This window comes from Malaclemys terrapin, chromosome 18 (assembly GCF_027887155.1).
Source record: "Malaclemys terrapin pileata isolate rMalTer1 chromosome 18, rMalTer1.hap1, whole genome shotgun sequence".
Lineage (NCBI taxonomy): Eukaryota > Metazoa > Chordata > Testudines > Emydidae > Malaclemys > Malaclemys terrapin.
The window spans coordinates 8,052,044-8,071,353 of NC_071522.1; the positions used below are offsets into that span (position 1 = coordinate 8,052,044).

General features: G+C 39.6%; 2 protein-coding genes across 6 annotated transcripts in view; one reads left to right on the forward strand and one right to left on the reverse strand.

Moving 5' to 3' along the window:
• The window catches only part of DUSP14 (dual specificity phosphatase 14), an 86,801-nt gene that overhangs the window by 58,372 nt on the left and 9,119 nt on the right, over positions 1–19,310 (forward strand). Inside the window, exon 2 of the transcript XR_008442691.1 lies at positions 7,363–7,459. The gene's annotated coding sequence lies outside the window, so the exon portion shown is untranslated. The remainder of the gene's footprint in view (positions 1–7,362; positions 7,460–19,310) is intronic.
• Positions 1–19,310, reverse strand: part of SYNRG (synergin gamma) — a 62,523-nt gene that overhangs the window by 32,994 nt on the left and 10,219 nt on the right. For 2 of the 5 annotated variants that reach the window (XM_054008192.1, XM_054008191.1), the window contains exons 4-11: positions 18,280–18,410; positions 17,810–17,915; positions 15,399–15,510; positions 11,893–12,195; positions 10,721–10,945; positions 7,376–7,453; positions 4,928–5,124; positions 3,737–3,985 (exon numbers count right to left, since the gene is read on the reverse strand). In XM_054008192.1, the coding sequence (XP_053864167.1) occupies positions 3,737–3,985; positions 4,928–5,124; positions 7,376–7,453; positions 10,721–10,945; positions 11,893–12,195; positions 15,399–15,510; positions 17,810–17,915; positions 18,280–18,410 (1,401 nt within the window). The remainder of the gene's footprint in view (positions 1–3,736; positions 3,986–4,927; positions 5,125–7,375; positions 7,454–10,720; positions 10,946–11,892; positions 12,196–15,398; positions 15,511–17,809; positions 17,916–18,279; positions 18,411–19,310) is intronic. The other 3 variants (XM_054008197.1, XM_054008194.1, XM_054008193.1) reach the window with 2 other exon arrangements.

The following is a 19,310-nucleotide window of genomic DNA, read 5'->3' on the forward strand; positions in this document are numbered from 1 at the left end:
GGAATGGACTACATGAAACAAAAGATCTTTTGTCAATTTCCATAATTATGATAAAAAGTGAATTTATGTGGAATACAGGCACAAAATAAGCTTAACTCTAACAAATATCTTTTATTCATTCATAAAACAAGCACAGCACCAGCATGTGCAGTAAAAGCTTCCTTATGCTGTCCAACAAACATGACTGAACCTTGCTTTGGAAGAACCGCAGCTAAACACTAGATGATTGTTTACTCTGCAAAGCCATTGAGCCTTCAGCAAAGGCACTGAAATGGGCAGCAATGGTGCCAAGGGTTATTTTATTATGATGGGGTGGACATCTGTCCTTGAAAGAATGGACTGAGAGAAGCAATTCATTTCACGGAGACCACTGAAGAACCAAGAGGTAGACACGTGACTATGTAAAGCCCTTTGATAAGTTACTAGTACTAATTAAATTTACTTTTCAAATAAATGGTCTAGAAACACGCGAGGCCTCTGAATTTAGCCACAGAAATAAATATAAGGACCCTGGATACTCCATAAGCATATAATTGTGCTTCAGAATCCACTTTATATGGCATGGTTATAGAGCTTTTGGTCCACAATTAACAGAGAGGACCAGGATGTGTTCCAGGAGGCAGCTTAACAAATATCGGAACTTCCTGATTAAAGAGTTCTCCAGTGGCTGCTTAAAGCATGCCTCTTTGTGTTTCTGTCCTCACGCTACATGATGTCAGAAGTGAATCCCTCTCTCTAAAGAAGGAGCAAAGGAAAGAAAAGACACCTCCAGACTGTCAGAGTGGTCAGCGAGTGAGGAAAATGGAATATCAGGGAGGAGACCTGTGAAATCAGCAGCAAGGAGGCAGAGCCCTGTCTCACCTCAGCAGTAGAGCCCCATAGCACAAATGGCTCTATTAGAGACGTTTGATTTTCGCAACTCAGGCAGCCGGCCTTGCGGGAGCCATAGATTTGAGCAATTCTGGTTTAACAGAGAAAACACGAGAATATCAGGTAAATGCCCTGTTTCTTGCTGTTGCTGATATCCTATGTGCCCTCATCCTCACTGAGGAGGAAAAGAAAGAATACTCCAAAGTGAAGCATGAGCATTTGATGCCCATTTCAAAGCCAGACAATATTACATATGAAAGGGGCAAACTTAATAGGAAGTGCCAGAAACAAGGGGAAACAGCTGAGACTTTTATTACTGCAGTTCACAGTCTTGCTGAACATTGCAAATATGGAACTTTAAAAGAACTAATAGGCAAGATGGTTGTTGGTATAAAAGACCAGTTTATCAGCACAGGTTCAGTTAGACCCAGATCTCACACTAGCAAAACAACAGCAAAAGCGAGAATGCAACAATAGAGAAACAGCGATGTGACTTACATGCTACAGCATAAGGAAGACTGATCCACCAGGAAGGGGTACTGCGGAAAGGGATCTGGGGGTCATAGTGGATCACAAGCTAAATGAGTCAGCAGTAGTAACACTGTTGCACAAAAAAAGCAAACATCATTCTGGGATGATTTTTCATTCACTTTCTGCAGAAAAGGACCTAGGGGTTACAGTGGACAAGAAGCTGGATATGAGTTGACAGTGTGCCCTTGTTGCCAAGAAGGCTAATGGCATTTTGGGCTATATAAGTAGGAGCATTGCCAGCAGATTGAGGGACATGATCATTCCCCTCTATTCTACATTGGTGAGGCCTCATCTGTCCAGTTTTGGGCCCCACACTACAAGAAGGATGTAGAAAAATTGGAAAGAGTCCAGCGGAGGGCAACAAAAATGATTAGGGGGCTGGAGCACATGACTTATGAGGAGAGGCTGAGGGAACTGGGATTGTTTAGTCTGCAGAAGAGAAGAATATGGGGAGATTTGATAGCTGCTTTCAACTACTTGAAAGGGGGTTCCAAAGAGGATGGATCCAGACTGCTCTTAGTGGTACCGGATGACAGAACAAGAAGTAATGGTCTCAAGTTGCAGTGGGGGAGGTTTAGGTTGGATATTAGGAACAACATTTTCACTAGGAGGGTAGTGAGGCACTGGAATGGATTACCTAGGGAGGTGGTGGAATCTCCTTCCTTAGAGGTTTTTAAGGTCAGGCTTGACAAAGCCCTGGCTGGGATGATTTAGTTGGAAATTGGTCCTGCTTTGAACAGGGGGTTGGATTAGATGACCTCCTGAGGTCCTTTCCAACACTGATATTCTATGGGATGTATTAGCAGGAGTGTTGTAAGCAAGACATAAGAAGTAATTCTTCTGCTCTACTCTGCGCTGATTAGGCCTCAACTAGAGTACTGTGTCCACTTCTGGGCACCACATTTCCGGAAAGATGTGGACAAATTGGAGAAAGTCCAGAGAAGAGCAACAAAAATGATTAAAGATCTAGAAAACATTAATTCAGTTAAAACATGGATTTCAATTAGTTGGTTTGCAGATTTTTTTTTAAAGCACTATCACCTTTAAGGTATAACACCTACTGATTTGCTTGAGTGGTGTCAATTTTCTCTACAGTTGCAAGAAACTGAGACACTTAGAATTAAGCATTTTGGATTGTACCAAACAACATGGGTACGGTTCATGTTGTACAGTGCGGTGAAGATGTAATGCACTATATTAGTAGTAGTATATTTGCATTACTACTGGCTTTGAATCAGAAGCAATATTTTTGCTTTTAGCTGTATAACTAAATGGTAACTGTAAAAGCAGCAAAGAGTCCTGTGGCACCTTATAGACTAACAGACGTATTGGAGCATAAGCTTTCATGGGTGAATACCCACTTCTTTGGATGCATGTAGTGAAAATTTCCAAAGGCAGGTATAAATATGCAAGCAAGAGTGAGTTAGGCTAGAGATAACGAGGATAGTTCAATCAGGGAGGATGAGGCCCTCTTCTAACAGTTGAGGTGTGAATACCAAGGGAGGAGAAAGTGGGTATTCACCCACGAAAGCTCATGCTCCTAGACATCTGTTAGTCTATAAGGTGCCACAGGACTCTTTGCTGCTTTTACAGATCCAGACTAACACGGCTACCCCTTTGATAAATGGAAACTAATTGCAAGGATTCTGTTCTCCACACTGCCCTTCCAACAACACAAAAGCAAAAAGTGTATTTAGGATCTCACTAGATATGGAAGACATCTGTTACTAAAGGACTTCATCCCAGACATTAATGTATTATACTTGATCTTAGCCAAGTCATCTTTGAATAGAGGACGAACATAACGGAAGCAAAAATCAATCAGTATATGCTGCAAAACATCAAAAGGAATATGGTGTGGATGTTGGGCAAACTGAATTTTGAATAGCAAAACTGATTGCCAAGATCAATTTATGCTTCCAGAAAATTTGGGTATTAGCCAGATCATCTTTTCTATCACCGGTACACAGCTTTCAGTTCTCCCTGGGGTGGTCTCACTTCTGTTTTACTAAACAGATAACAAAGGTCTTATTTAGTTGACATGTAATTCCACTTCAAATGTTGTAAAAAAGGAACTAACTAGAGGCCTTTCTCGGATTGCAAGAGCTTAGGAAGGGAGAAGAAATTTGTCTAGCTCTTCTAATGCCACCTGAAAGAGACTGAAACATCAAAGAGGCTTGCTACAGCATGGTCTTCCATATTTAAATGGGCAAGTCTAGATTTCAGTTTCATTTTTAACATTTACTTATAATCCAGTTGTCATTATGCAGCTTTGAAACAGAGTTTCCCTTGCAATGATAATACAGATTTATTATGCTATAGAAACAGCACTAACCTGGTTTGTGGGGTAAGATGGCATGAAACCACTAGAAACCTGTGCTGCAGCTCCACCCACTGGTGGAGTTATGTTCATTCCTATGACTGCCTGTCCAATATTAAGAGGCATGGAGACTGGCGGTCCAGAGGGCCTCATAGGCTGTTGATTCACTGTGGCAGGCAATGAAATAGGATATCCACTTAAAGTAGGGACAGGAGCAGCTGGAAATTGGTTTAAAACATCGGGACTCACTGCAGGTACTCCTCTCTGCACAAGGAGAAAAATAAAGAGATAGCTACATGCATTACACATTTCAAATGACTATTTCCTCCATCTGTACTCTTATTTCTCAACTAATTTTTTAATTTATTTATTTAACTATGAAAATGCAGGGAATCAGTCCTTCTTCAGTTCTGTCTTTTGCACACAAAAAAGGCTACTGAATTTTACATGATCAGGGTGAACCTACACATATAATATGCTGGAACTGATACAGTTTACTGCTAGATCTCATACGGATCTATAGACTCACTTGATTCACTTACAATTTGTGTGTGTGTTTTTTAGTATCTGAATGCTCAAAATTTAGCACTGGCTGGAGCTCACTGAACATGGGTAGGTGCTATTCAAATTTTCCTCACACATCTCCAACAACGTACATCAGTGCCTATCTTCACTGTCCCATCTAGTCTACTCCTGGATTTCTTTTCTGTCAACTTCTGATCATAGTGAAGTTTGCAAAAGTTAAAAGGTGGTTTTTGCCATTTCAGACAAGTTTCTATTAAACTAGGAACAGCCATGACTTTACACTATAACCTGACACAAAAGTTAAAACCTAGACTACACAGGCCAAAAAATTAACAAATTCACCCACTGCCCAGATGCTCAGATAATCTAGTGGAGGGGCCCATATCACTTCCTAAATAGATAGTTATACAGCATAAAAGAAAAGCCAAAGCCAAATACAAACTTAAAGGAGTCCTGAAGAAGAAATAATAGCTATAAATACAAAGGGTGACATCCTGGATTCATTGAAGTGAACGGGAGTTTTGCCAGGATTCATTCAGTGTATTTAACACGTGGTATAATACAGGTACACGTGTCCATACACAACATACTGCAGGGACGTTACAAAAGTCAATGACAGTTTATCAAGAGGAGGTTAGACCCTTTTCCGTTCTCCCAAAAGTCCGTCTCAGTCACTTGTACCTGAGTTACTGCTATCATAGCCAGGACAGTATAAAGCTCTTCTTTGGTAAGTTTTCCAGGTGTGGTACGATTGGTTAAGGCCCATATTTGTCCAAGGGTCTCCCTGGGAAGTCCAGATGACATCAGAATGGGATAGAGTTTAGCCGTATCTATTCCAGTAGGAGTCATAGTGGTTTCTAAAATTTTCTTATACAAATCTATTGAGGGAAACACAGTGTTGGCGGATGAAAATAAATATTTTTAAGTGATTTTAAGATCATTTTTCTATTCTAACAATAAAACTATGTTAAGGGTTGTAATATTGTTGACGTGGAACGTTACCAATTTGATTAGGCATCAGTGTTAAAGTTGGCACATAATACTAGAAGTTTCATCTATATATAACTTCTCATTCTACCTGTACATTCAAATTCAAACAAGCAGGTGAAGGAGAAAAGAGGTTCCCCAAACAAAGCCCAAAGAGATATGGAGAGAGATTTGTAAGTTACCAAGAAAAATGGAAAATGAATAAAAATGCTGCATACTCCAGCACAACTCTACCAATTAACTTGAGATCTGTCAAAAGCATCCTCCAGTCCCTTGCAAGGAGAACATAACATGCTGTATTAAACAAGCTGCACCTAAATCAAGATAATTAGTAGTATCAATGTCTTAACTGATTTATTTTCTAACGAACAAACTACATCCAAAACCATCTGGCCAAAACATCCTATTCCCTTCAGTTTCAATACACAATAAAACAAGTTGCTTACAGTGGTTATTTTTCAGAAATTTAGGAGACTCAACTCTGCCAGCTAACTGTGCTACTTCATACCACATTCTGGGTGTTACATTCAGCAAGACTTCTGACTATTCCTCCAGCACTAAAGAAAATTACCTATGCCACAGCAGATTCTCTATACCTAGATAGAATGAAAAGCTTACATTCTAAGACAGACACCTGCTTTATTAAAGTAGAAATCAATTAATCAGTAAAACCGACAATCCATACAACACAACTAGTTCTCTTTATAAATTTCACTACATATTTCCGTAATGAGGCCTTTGGATAATCCTTGTGTGAAGATAGCCAGAGCAGCATTATGTAGTTAAAATTCAGTGCAATCTAATCAATATTTAGTACAGCACTTCATTTTCTGTTTACTATGCTTCTGGCATATATAAGGCAAATAACCTTAAGAAATGAGCCTGCTTAATTACAAGAGATACTGAAAGGAGACAGCTCACAAAAATGTAATACCAACAATGGCAATTCCTATTAAGATAATTTGCCATCATTATAACCTCTAGATTTAACATTTACTATGTTTGAAGAAGCTCCTGCCTTCTCTGAATACAGATAAAGCTACCAAAGACGTGTAAGACATCCAAAACCATGTTTTGGAACGCTTGCCAGTTTGTGCAACGAAATAAGATTGCCCTAACAAACACTATTGATCTGTGAAACTATGAAACAGATTAGCTAGGAACGCTGCAGAATTCCCATCCTGGAAGGTCTTTCAGAACCGGTTAGACAAACACCTGTCAGGGATGGCCTAAGCGTCCTTAATCCTGCTCTGCACAGGGCGATGGACTGGATGACCTCTTGAGGTCCCTTCCAGCCCTTCATGTCTATGATTCTCCAAAGCTATACTTGGAACAGATGAACTTGGTCATTACCACTGCTGCTATACCAAATCTAAGAAATACAATGTGTAGTTCAGACAACAGCACCAATAACCTAGTTTTCTCAGGAGTGATTAAAAAAACTTGCTTTACAAATTAAATTAGTGATCGAGAAATTCATGAGCTGCTCTTCCTGCTTCTACTCAAAGAAATATATGTTGACATTAGTCAGATGAAGTTTAATACTAAATTTAAGACACAAACATCAGTGACTGCAAGTATGATGACTACTTCAGTAAATAACTTAAAGTTAAGTGTGTATTGCATTTAAATATCGCATGCTGATATGCACTTGGGAAAGCGTAACCATTCATAGTCACACTCAATAACAACAACTCTGCAATGGCAGGGGACAGGATATGACGACCTGATAGGTCTTTTGCCGGTGTTGTGCAGGAGGTCAGAGAAGATTGTCATCATAGTCCCTTCTGGTCTTAAAATCTAATCATGTATTTTCTGATTCTATGGTGAAACCTGACTTGTCATAGTATGAACAGTACTGAGTCAGAACAAAGGGGACACCGTCAATCTTAAATACTCATACATAAACTTTTATTCCTCACTGTCAGAACCACAGAACCTCTGACTCAAGCCAACATGAACTTGGAACAAAAACTACTGTACTGGAAAGCCTCTTTTTCAAACCTGACAAAGTTTAGGGATTTGGAAAGTTTTTATTGCAGATGAAAAAAAATACTGATTTGGGTAAGACATTAAGCAACATTGAAGTGTAATGATTTTTATACTTTTTTCTTTAAATGATGTTTTAGCAGAATATTTTACCTGGAGCCAAGCTTTCATTGTAAATCCAAGGTGGCATCATTTGCTGGATTGGATCTTGGGAAGGGAATACTCCAACGCCTAAAGGTATGCAATATATTAAAAAAAGGGACGAGAATCATATTCCTATTTTGAATCGGAAAACGTCTGTGACACAGTTTTTGGTATTTCAGCCAGCCCATTTCAGACATGGAATCATCTGGCTACATGAGAAACCAAAACTGATACTGCTACAAAATGACCTGAAACAGCAACAAAAATACAATTAAATGCACAAGATGAAATAAAGAGCCACTCATTTTCCAAACGTATTTGTTTGATCAGGAACACAAGTCCCATCAATTCCAAACATTTCATAAATAGCAGTGGTTTTGCCATGCCTATTTACATAAAGTTGATGGGCAGAACATTAAGGCTATTTGGGGAATAATTTAATTTAATCACACTGAAACAAGTTTAGGACATATACTCTGTGTTTCACAGGTGAACCCTTCATGGTAAAAGCCATTGACATCTTCTGTCAGACTGGCTTGCCCCATTAGACTCATCCCCTCACCTCCTTATCCTACCTACTCATCAGCTCAAGGAGGTGGCATTGCTGTTGTTGTCACTGCAGAACTCTAATGCATTCTGTCCTCTCCAGTCCCCTGTAACGTGAATATTTCACTCCCCAGACTCAAACATTATGTTAATTTCCCTGCTTGATTTCACCAAGTTTGACCCTTCTTAGTCCCTGCTCTGATTCACCCTTCAGTAGATTTCATCTTCACTTCGGACTTAAATCAACATTGTGACAAGTCCTTTGATCCCTTTTCTAACCGGCCGCCTTTCCCATTCTTACCCATTCTTTCCTTCATCATGATCAATAAAACCTGCCCTTTTATTTCTTGTTTTTCTTATAATCTTCCCTACACTGACCACTGCCTGATTACAGCAGAATACTCTCTCCCATCACCTGACTGCTCAGAAAGTGACCTTCCTTCCCTCTGAAGAACCCGAATCCTGCTAGTCTCTCCAACCTGTTTTGCTTGCTCCCTCCTTTGCCTGCCCTTTCCCACAGTTACCTGCAACACTTCCTTATCCTCAGCTCTCTCATACCTCAAGTTCTACTTGGTTTACAGACCAGCTGTAGGCCTCTGTGCATACGAGCTGATGGACTGAGAAAAACAGTGCTGAATGTGCCATATTTGTTCTTGATCTCCTCAGACTCTACAGGGATTCCCAGTAAGCCACAAAGTTTAATTTCTACTTATCCCTAATTCCAAAGCTGCTAAAAACAGTCACTCCCCTCTTCCATACCAGCAATTCTCTTCACCCAGCCAAGTAAGAGGCATTTGCTTTCTTCTTTCAATCTAAGATTGCCCTAACTTGTAACTTTTCCATCACCCGTAACAGCTCATCCTCAGGTATTCCCTCCTTTTTCTCCTCCACTCCTTTTACTTCCCTTCCATTTTTGCTTCCACCAGAAATTTCTGATATAATCTCACTCCTAAAAAAATCTCCTCACCTCTCCTATAATTTGCTCCCATCTCCCCATCCCTTGTTTCCTACATTACAATAGATTGATTTAACTCTTAGTAACTTCCAATTCTCTGAACTTTGCACCATCCAGGAACTTCTTGGGATGATTTCCTTGTCCCCAATATCACCATATTACTGCTAACCCTACCTCCTCAAAGTACTTGGAATGGTTGCACTCATCCTTCAAATCCTTTAACAATATCCTGGACTGTTTTCAATGAGGGTTTCTACTTGGACTACAGAACAGAAGTGTTCTTTTATGTATAGCTAGCTTCTGCTTTTCTGAAACAGAGCCTCCTTCTCCTACCTCACTAAACTTGGTCATGGTGAATCATTCCATCCTCTTAAGCAGAGTCCATATCAAAGCAGGCATCTCTGGCTCCTTCCTGTCATGGGTTCTATTCTTACCTATGAAATTCCTGACTCTAGTAGTAATCCTCTCCTTTCACACAACTCTTAGCTGTTGGTGCCATAATCTTCCCTTCCTGCAGCTCCTATTTTCTGGACTGCATTCCTGCCTCATCAACTTTCCATTGATTCTCAGATCATCCAGAAATACCTTTTCTTCCTTCGTTGTCTCAATTTCTCTTTTCCCCTACCATTTTAATCTTTGCAGCTAACTAGAGTGTGTCAAGTTTGTACAAGAGATACAATATCACTACTTTACATTAATTGTATTGTAAACAAATACAGCTCTTATTTCACAGTGTGCATTACAACTGTATTTTATTTCAAATTACAGAGTAAATGGGTAACTTGAGCTACTAAAAAAGCATTATCTGAAAATAGAATGATTTAATTTCATCTTGTAACCAGTAATTGGTGGGTATGGGTTTTTTTGCACGTTGGTGAGGTCCCAGCTATTAAGAGCAATGCCATCAAACAGCAATCAAGGTGGTATATAGAAAAATTAATTGAACTAAAGTACTGGCAAGTCACCACAATCCCTTAAGAAAGTGCCAACTTGAATTTTTAAATTTCATTATCTATATATTTTTTAAAATTGACCGGTGTTTCAAGAACAGAGGCCATGCAAAGCTATGTTCATGTCTCCCCATATTTGAACACCCTGGAGTTCAATATCTGAGGGTGTCACCAAGCACAATTTCAGAGCAGTATCAAAACATACCAACCAACACCTTTAATCTCTTTTGGTTCAACAGTTAAAGTTCTCTGTAGTCTGCTCCATAGTCAACAACACTAAAATCACATCTACAACAAGAACCTGCTTAATTAATACTGTATTGTCAAAGTATTGACATAGAATTGCATTTGTATCTGGTCCAGCTTGTGAAGTTTTGACTTCTACAAAGCAGGCTTTAAAAACAAACAAACAAACAAACAAAAAAAAACCATGCCAGGCTAATGGCTATAGTATAATATTGCCCAGACAAATGATTTAGCTTAACTAGAACATTTCCCCCTCTAGCAGTTGGGTGAAGACCCATTCTTCAGTAGTAAGTTTCTCTTGTGGTTTTTTTGGGGTCCATACCCTCCCCCATGCCACCCAAATTAATAAAAAAAATACAAAGCATACACAAACAAATAGGTTTTGCTGAAATAAGAAGACAGAATATTTTAAAACAGCAGAGAATCTGTTTAGAGAAACTTGTTAAAATGTTTATAGTATATGCATGGCGGAAAGGATTCAGAGTAAATTCATGTATGTGTTACTTGCAGTCAGGAGCGAGAGGCTTTGCCATATTATTGAAGCAGGGATTCAGAGCAAAATGATGCAGCATTTGCCATAGAATTAGCGTGTAAGATGTTAGCATTCAAGCTGCATTCTATCAGATTTACACTTTGTCAAATGTTTCATTTGCTCACCACACTCTTCCACTGCTATGTTTTGTTGTGAAGCCTTGTACACCTCTGCAGCGGTGGTACCACTTACAAGCCCACCTACAGCATTCCCGTTATTCACGGTTACACTGGGATGAACTTGGCTTGCGGCTGAGCTTTTATGCTCAATTTCAGATGTTTTAAGTTTGGTTTGCTCCTGTCCAGATGCACTTAAATGATAAATTAAGAGCGACTCCTCCAAGGAATGGCCTAGACAAACAGCATGAGGAATTACTTTTATTTGGTTAATCACCTTTGTACATATTCTCCCCCCAAATCATAATCCCACTCCCTCAAAGGAAAAATGTGTCAAGTCATACTTAATGGTACCAAGTAATGTGACTGATGGCTGATTCTCCAGAGCACTCTGTGTTCACTCAGGACACCAATGCAATTCAGGTCAAGCATCTTCTACTAGACCTTGAGCCTGCCCAGCACAGGGGGTTGGCAATGTACTTTTTTCCTTGTGCTTGTAATGAGCAGAACAGGAAATACACTTATTGCTGCACAGCCATCAAATCACTCCTGACTCGTAGCAGGAATAAGGGCTAGTGGCCTGATTCAATGCCCACTGAAGTCTATGGGAAACTTTACATCGATTGGATCAGCCCAGAGAGGGGAATGTGAAGTCAAGCTCCACATTGGCATAACAAGGTCTACGTTTATGCCCATCTCTCACCTCCATTTTTCCCCGCACTTTGGCCTCTTATGAATAAAGGAGATTGCACACAAGAGGCTTTAGACTCAGCTGTTTATAATAAAGAGTCACATGCATCCCACTTAACTTCCCTTGGGCTCACACAAATTCTCCGCTTACATGTGCTAGAACGTAGCCACCTGTCTCGGGCTAGGGGAGAAGGAATTGCGGGATCAATATCAATTATTTTCTCCTATAGTTCAGAACGCTGCCACCCCAAATTATAGAAAGGTTTTGGTACAAGAGTGATCTTAAATCATCTGCTAAGTGTGCCAATTTCCCCCCACTGCCATGAGCAGAATTTCATTAGGAATTAATACAAACTTATTTCAATTTATCCATTTGTCATTTACCAGTATGTAATTTTGGACTACAAAGGGGAGTGTTAAAGCGAGGTAGGCAGTGTTTCCATGTAAATACTATCTCCAATTGTAGAGCTAATGAAGATAGGATGGGTTACCTGTTTTATGGGTTTTGTGCGAAGATGCAGAGGTAGAGAAATAAGGAACCTGCCCAGTGGTATCATGTAGGATGGAAGATACTGGAATCTGGACTGAAGGCAGAGGTTTGACTACAGCCTTTTCTGAAAGCAGTTGCCGAGCCTGGGTGGTAGGGTGGTAAGACTGAAAAGCCTGGAAAGAGGACTGAGGCACCAATGGCGGGGTTTCAACAGACCCTTGTATAAAGTCACTAAATTCTTCATCATCAAGAAAAGCAGAGGATTGGGAGACAGATACAGTAGAATGTGATGGTGTAGGGTGATCTGTAAAATGGAATGAACACACGCAATGGAAGGCAATGAGGTAAAGAAACTTGGTTGGGTGAAAAGGTGGGGAAAACAGTTTCTAAAAATGGCAATTATTAAATGTAAAAAACAGTGGTTGGGAAAAGTCAGAAGCATATGCAGAACTATTTGACCAAAATAATGAGAATATTTACCATTCTATCAATCGACCACACTAAGGCAAGGTAAACTTCAGCTGCTTTTCCCCCACTATAAACCCCGTCTTCCTGATTTTTATAACTTGTCCAGTTGCGATGAAATTTGATATTTCCACAGTCTGTATTAAGGTTTCCCCACCTCTTATCTTAAGGACGTTTAAAACAAATGTAACCTGTGCTGCTGTGTTTAGAGCAGTGGACTGGGACTCAGGATATCTGAATTCTTTTCTCAACTCTGCCAGTAATTTGTTGTTACACTTTAGGCAAATCACTTAAACCCTCTTTTTGCTCAATGTCCTGATGAAATAGCGCCGATATTGACTTTGGTAAAGCACTTGGAGTTACTCAGATGAAAGGTGCTACCTAAATGCCAAGTACATTAAACAGACTTGAAGTAATCACCAGGTCATTCTTACAGGACAAGATATTCTAATGTGAGTAGTGATTTTGGATGCCCAACTTGAAACACCTTAATATGTCCCCATCCTTTGAAAATCAGGCCCCTTTAAAGTGTTTCAAGTTCAGAACCTAAAAATTCAAGAACCCAAATTCACTAGTCATTTGAAAATCTTTGGCCACAGTATTCAAGTTACGTCATTCTAAACAGATCTATTGTAGAACAAAATGGCAGTTCTACAGCAATTTGGCCAGACTCAAGAGCTATAATGGAAAAAAAAATACCACTTTCATAGGCAACGCTCCCTCAAGGCAACACAGTATATGTCAAGCACAGCATGACCATCATTGACTTTATTTACATGCATTTGGACTAACCACTTTATCCTCTAATGGTTCTGTTTCATTGTACCTCTTAGAAGTATTTCCATCAACACAAACAAAGCCTTTAAATAAATCTATATTTTAGGTAAGGGTAGGTTGTCATGCTTTATTCCATGTACTGTATACATCCTTAACAATAACTAAGGGGCATCTAAAACTAGCAAATCCACCTTAAATTACACTAATGTATTGCCAGAGTTTCTATTTCAATTCTACACAATCTTTAACTAAAAGCCAGCCTTTAATTAAAAACTAGGCAACAAATTTTTGCTGTCCCACAATTGGTCTCTTGAGAGGTTTCAAAAATGTACTTTATTGCAGGTTTCTGCTCAGCTTGGAGAAAGCTTGTATAGGGGTCAAGCTGGAAGTGCATTAACCATAAACACTGCTCTCCAAGTGAGTTTTCACAGAGGAAAATTGAAACATGAAAAACACAAGAGGCAGCAAATGCAGCTTCCAGACAAGTTATTCACCATAGTGGCACAACACCACAATTTCACAGAACTATCTGCACTGAAGTGACAGTTCCTCTGATGCAAAACCTTGAGAAATAACACCAAGAGTGTTTGACCACCCAAACAAAAAGTGTGAACAACAATCCCTTTATAGGAATAAAATAGCATCAAACTACTGACTTTTTCTCAGCAACATTATTCTGTTCCATAGAGTTGGTTTAAATCCTGCACTGTGTTGCTGAATGTCAACATACTTCATGTCACTCTTTCTAATTCTATATTTTTATCTTCTGTATCAAGTTACTGAACTAACTCATCTCAATTGCCTGCTTTTCCAACCAAGTTATTTTTTTCCCAAGTCTGGATTATTGTGACATACCTTATTTATCTCAAGGTCTTCATGTTCAATAACACCATAAACTCCATCATTAAGCATCAAATGAAAGCTATTGTGGATGACATCTTGGTTTTTCATATAATATAATGATGGTTTATTTGCCATCTCTTTCCTACAGTGATTTCTAATTCTGGCAGCTGATTTAACACACCCTGATGCAAACATGTTGAGCCACCAGCAACCCATAAGTTTGGGAGATATAAGAAACGTAGCAGTGGGTAATTCCATCATACCTCCATGTAAAGGACTCTGACTGTGCAGCTGGAACTCTCTACATCTCCATCCTGTAGTTTGAAATTAGGTCCCACTAGAACAGATCTGACAGATTTAGCGTGGTCTATGTATAAAACAAACCCATTACAAACACCACTGTTCAAGGTATTTCCACTCATCAGTGGTTTATCAGGGATGATGGGCCCAAATAACTTTAAACTTTGCAGTTCAGATCTATCTCTACTGTAAGCGACCGCAGGAAAAACACCCAGTTTTTAGACAGGAGTCCAAATGAAATCTGTTGCTGGAACACTTGTCAAAAATTCATAAGATGACAAGGTAGAAAGGGAATCTCCACTCATTTGAACAGTTTTCTGCTCGGTTTCTTTGCACTAGTCAACATTTTAGTAGTACAGTTTAGAAGAACAGTGCTAGGGAATTGTCAAACTTGCTAGACAGCAAAAAGTTATTGCATGAACTTGTGAGCAACTTGAAGACCACTAACAAATAGCAGTCAGAGTGAAGATACAGTGATGGAAAAATCATCTGGGGACAAGCTTAGCTAATTGAGGCTTCATTTCAGGCAGGACAAAGGAGTTAGGTTCCCCACAACTAACATTTTTCTCTTTAGAGGGAATATTTTATGATGTCAATTACTACTAATGTAATAATTCCTCTGAAAATGGATTATTAAAGGTTTTTAATTTCCCCATGTCCAGATAATGGAATCTGAGCAAGCTGTTATAGTATTGTGAAATAATTTTATAATGTTTTGATACTACTTAGCACGTATATAGTGCTTTTCAGCTTCACAGCACTCTACAAACACTAATTAGTCATTTGACTAGAAAAAAAGAAACAATTGTAACATTTAGAAGTGCAATGTATGAGGGAAGTTGGCAGATGCTACAGCTCAGTATTAATATTCAAACTAAAGTTGTTGGTATTTTTAAATGAAAGCTTAACAAGTTCTTTGGTGAAATATTAGATCACAACTTTTACCCATGTATTTTATAAAGCATACTGCAGCTACAATGAAAGCTTCAATTTACTGAATCATATACAATAACCAGTTCAGCTCAGACTGCCTGAATACAAAACAGCTCCATGAATTAAAGGTCCTTACGGACATGAAGCAGTATAATATTGCAGGCTTATTTTCAACCAAAAATAAAATACCTGTTTTTTTTGGATGCGATGCTGGAGTGGGGTGCATTTTAGCATCTCTTGAAAACCCATCTAAGTTTCCTTTAATAGCTTCCAAAGCATCATCTCTGCTCTTCTCACCTGTCTGAAACATGATAAAAGTTTCTTTGAAAGTGTCATGGTACAACAACTCAAAATCTTCTTCCAATATTCATAATTGTTTTGTCCGAAAAAGTAGCAATGTTTGTTAAAAAAAATAATCATACAAATTAAGCTCCAATTTCCAGTGATGGCTTTGGTAAAGCATAAACAGAAACCCCTTTACTTACAACAGAATTTATTCAACAGGTTACACAATGACAACAGCAAAGGTTTTTCACCCATTGGCATTTACATGTCTTCAGATGGGAATGAAAAGAATTTAGTATATGTCCAAGTTCTGGAAATTTACTGTTTAACAAGAATCCTTGTACTGTTGTGATTACTAGGTCTAAAAACGTACCCAGTTGTAAGCTCAAATGTAAAAAGTATGTGAAAGTTCATAACATGTCACAATAACTTTTTGCCTGCTTGGAAATTAACCACGGAAAACAGGTCAAGCTGTTTTCAATAATGAAAGTTCTGAACAAGTGCAAGAGACCCAGAGAGAGAAACTGTATTAATCCAAACAAAGAGGGCCTGCTGATATCGTTCAAGGACTGTTGAAATCATTCTTGGTAAAAACAGAAGACGTGGAGCCAGAAATTAATTAACCAAAATTGGTGTGGTGAATATTAAGCCTAACTGGTGCACAAAATAATGAAGGGATGAGCTATGCCACACTCTTTTCCCTTTTTTTGGAGTTCTTCAAGAGAGACTTTGAAAACAATCTCATCACCTGCCCCAGTGCATCCCAGCTCATCTCATCTTCCATGACCCCAAAATGGAGCAGACCAGATCGAAAGACTTTCTTCCTGACAGAGAAGCCATTAGGCCTTGCTCTTGTTCAAGAACTTTTGTTTTTCACTTGTGAGTCCTAAGAATGATATCATTATGACAGCCAGTCCTCAGCCCATCACAGGGATACGTAATTGCCAGCGCTACAGAGGCATGTAAGATCCTGTTCTCCCTCCCCTCCTTTTGTGTTATGTTCTGCACCCCTTCCCTTCCTCCTATTCTCTCTCTCACTCTCTCGGCTTTTCATCAAATCCTGAAATCAACTGCACTGTATCAGCACAGCAAGTTGAGATGACCACAATCCTGCCCTAAGGAGAAAAGACTCGGATAACATCCCTGATCGGAATATAAACCAGGGACCAAGAAACAGGTGGGGTAGTTGACCTGCCAGCAAGAGCATCCATTTGTAACTGACCACCTATCCAGTGTACCAAAAACAACAAAAGCCATATTCCCCCACCTTTTCTGTCCTCTTTCTCCTCCACCTTGTGTCTGTCTCTTAAAAACGTAAGTGAAAACCCTTCACACATCAGGACTGAGTGTAAAATTAACTCTTTCCTTTTCAAAGAAAAGTTGTTGCTTAAACAAATGACTGATATTTTGCCTCCAAAAGGAAAGAGACTTCAGTAGGTTTTAATTAAGTTTGTTTTGCATAATCACTAAATTCCAGCTTCAATATAAATGCTTGTTTTAATTTCTTGTGTTTTATCAATAAACTTTCTACTTCAGAATGAATGATTTTGGGTGTTTGCCAAGGAACCGGATAAACAAAAGCCTCTGCAGAAAAAAACCCTGAACCAAAGTATCACTGTTTTAATGCTGGACACCAAAGGAGTTTATAAACACTTATCTCATTTGGTCCTTGAGATCAATACAACAGTATTCACTTAAACTGTGCCACAACTTGAGAGCAGGGAGTCCAACTAATGAACATATTGACATTTTTATGTATTGTAGAAACCTATTTTGTTCCCAAACTACGTTGTTTTCTTTTTCAAAAGCAGTTGGATTGTTTGTTGAGCTACCACTGAGAGGAAAAAGGGATTCTCTTTCCTCAGACCTGGGTCAAAGTCATACAACATTCACCTACTCAGACCACAGTGGCAGGAAAAGAGGCACTACTATAAAAAGCACTGTTTCTGTCTGGTTACAAATGTTACAGCAGCAGAGAAGACAGTCTGTCCTTAGAGCAGTGGGGAGATGCAGAAGGGTGAAGTTATCAAGACAACAAAGGAAATTGATTCACTTTGCAATACCACATTTGTCTTGTTTTGATTACATAGCACCAAGGGAGGTGCTATGTACAAAGGGTTAAACATATCAGATGTTTTCAAGAGGCCTGATACAAAGCTCATTGATAACTAGATTCCCATTGGACTTCATCAGGCTTCAGATCAAGCCTTTGGTTGGGAAGGTGTACGAAAGAAGAATCTATTTCTTCCCTAATACATGAAAGCCACAGGTGTTTTTTTTAATCTGAAAATCAATAAATGCCGTTTAGGATATACCTTTGGTTTCACACTGCTTAGGAGTCTCAGCTTTTGTTTCTGCTCTTCAAATTGGCGTCGTTTTCTCTCTTCTTCTAAGAATTTTTGCTGGTGTTCAAACCTTTTTCTAAAGTGAAACAATATCAAACATAAAAATTAAGCAGTATTTGATGACAACTTCCATGCCAACCTTCTGAATACTGGTAACTTGGTTTTCACATTCCTTTCCTTTTTCACATAGATGCTTTGGCACACACTTTGCTACAGTCTCATAAAATTGGTAGAAAATAGCATATGCCACCATGAACCTCATACACCGCCTTCAACACAATGGAATGGTCTGCAACTAGCTTAACATTTTAGAATCCTAAATTCAATAGGAATGTCTCTAGGATAGGATGGTAGTTTTTAATGCACACAATAAACTGGGGAATTCTGCCCCCATTCCCCCCCCCATAAGATTTTCCCAGCAGCATTAAAGCATCACTTACTGTTGCTCTTCTGCAAATTGTTTCTGCATGTCAGGGGTGTATTGTGGCGCTGCCGGGCGCATTCCTAAGAAAGAAGCCTGTCCCATAAAAGACATTCCAGTTGCTTGCATAGCCCCAAGGGGCATGCCACCCTATAACAATAAAATAAGTCTATGTTATGTATAGCAATATAAAAATCCAGCATCTGTACTATGTCAGGTTGTGAACTAGTTAGAATCCATAAAAATAAGCAGGGCCAGGTCTGCTCAGTACTTGGACACGAGACTTCCAGAGACAGGGGCAGCTCCAGGCACCAGCACGCCAAGTGTGTGCCTGGGGTGGCAAGCCGCAGGGGGGGCAGCCTGCCGGTCGCAAGGGCGGCAGTCAGGCTGCCTTCGGCAGCATACCTGCGGGAGGTCTGCCGGTCCCGCAGCTTCGGCAGCAATTTGGCGGTGGGTACGCCGAAGCCGCGGGACCGGCAGACCTCCCGCAGGAATGCCGCCGAACCCATGGCACTAGTGGACCTCCCACAGGCAAGCCGCCGAAGGCAGCCTGCCTGCCATGCTTGGGGTGGCAAAATACATAGAGCCGCCCCTGTCCAGAGACAATCCAGGTGCTAAGCACTGTATAAAAAAAGCATTGGTTATTCAGCAGGTAGCACTACTCTCAGTCAGGACTGAACCAATGCCCCTACACCAGTGGTTCTCAACCAAGGGTCTGCATGCCCCTGGGGGTACTCAGAGGTCTTCTAGGGGGTACATCAACTCATCTAAATATTTGCCTAGTTTTATAACAGGCAACATAAAAAGCACTAGCGAAGTCATAACAAACTAAAATTTCATACAGACAATGACTTGTTATTGTTATTCAGTATATAATGAAATGTGAGTACAATATTTATATTCAATTTGATTTATTTGAAAGGGGTATAGTATTCTGGAAAGGTTGAGAGACACTGTCCCGGATGGTACTAGGAAGGTGCTGGATTTTTGGACAAAAAAATCATGATCCTGACTACACAATTAAAAAAATCCATGAAACTTCTCAAGAGT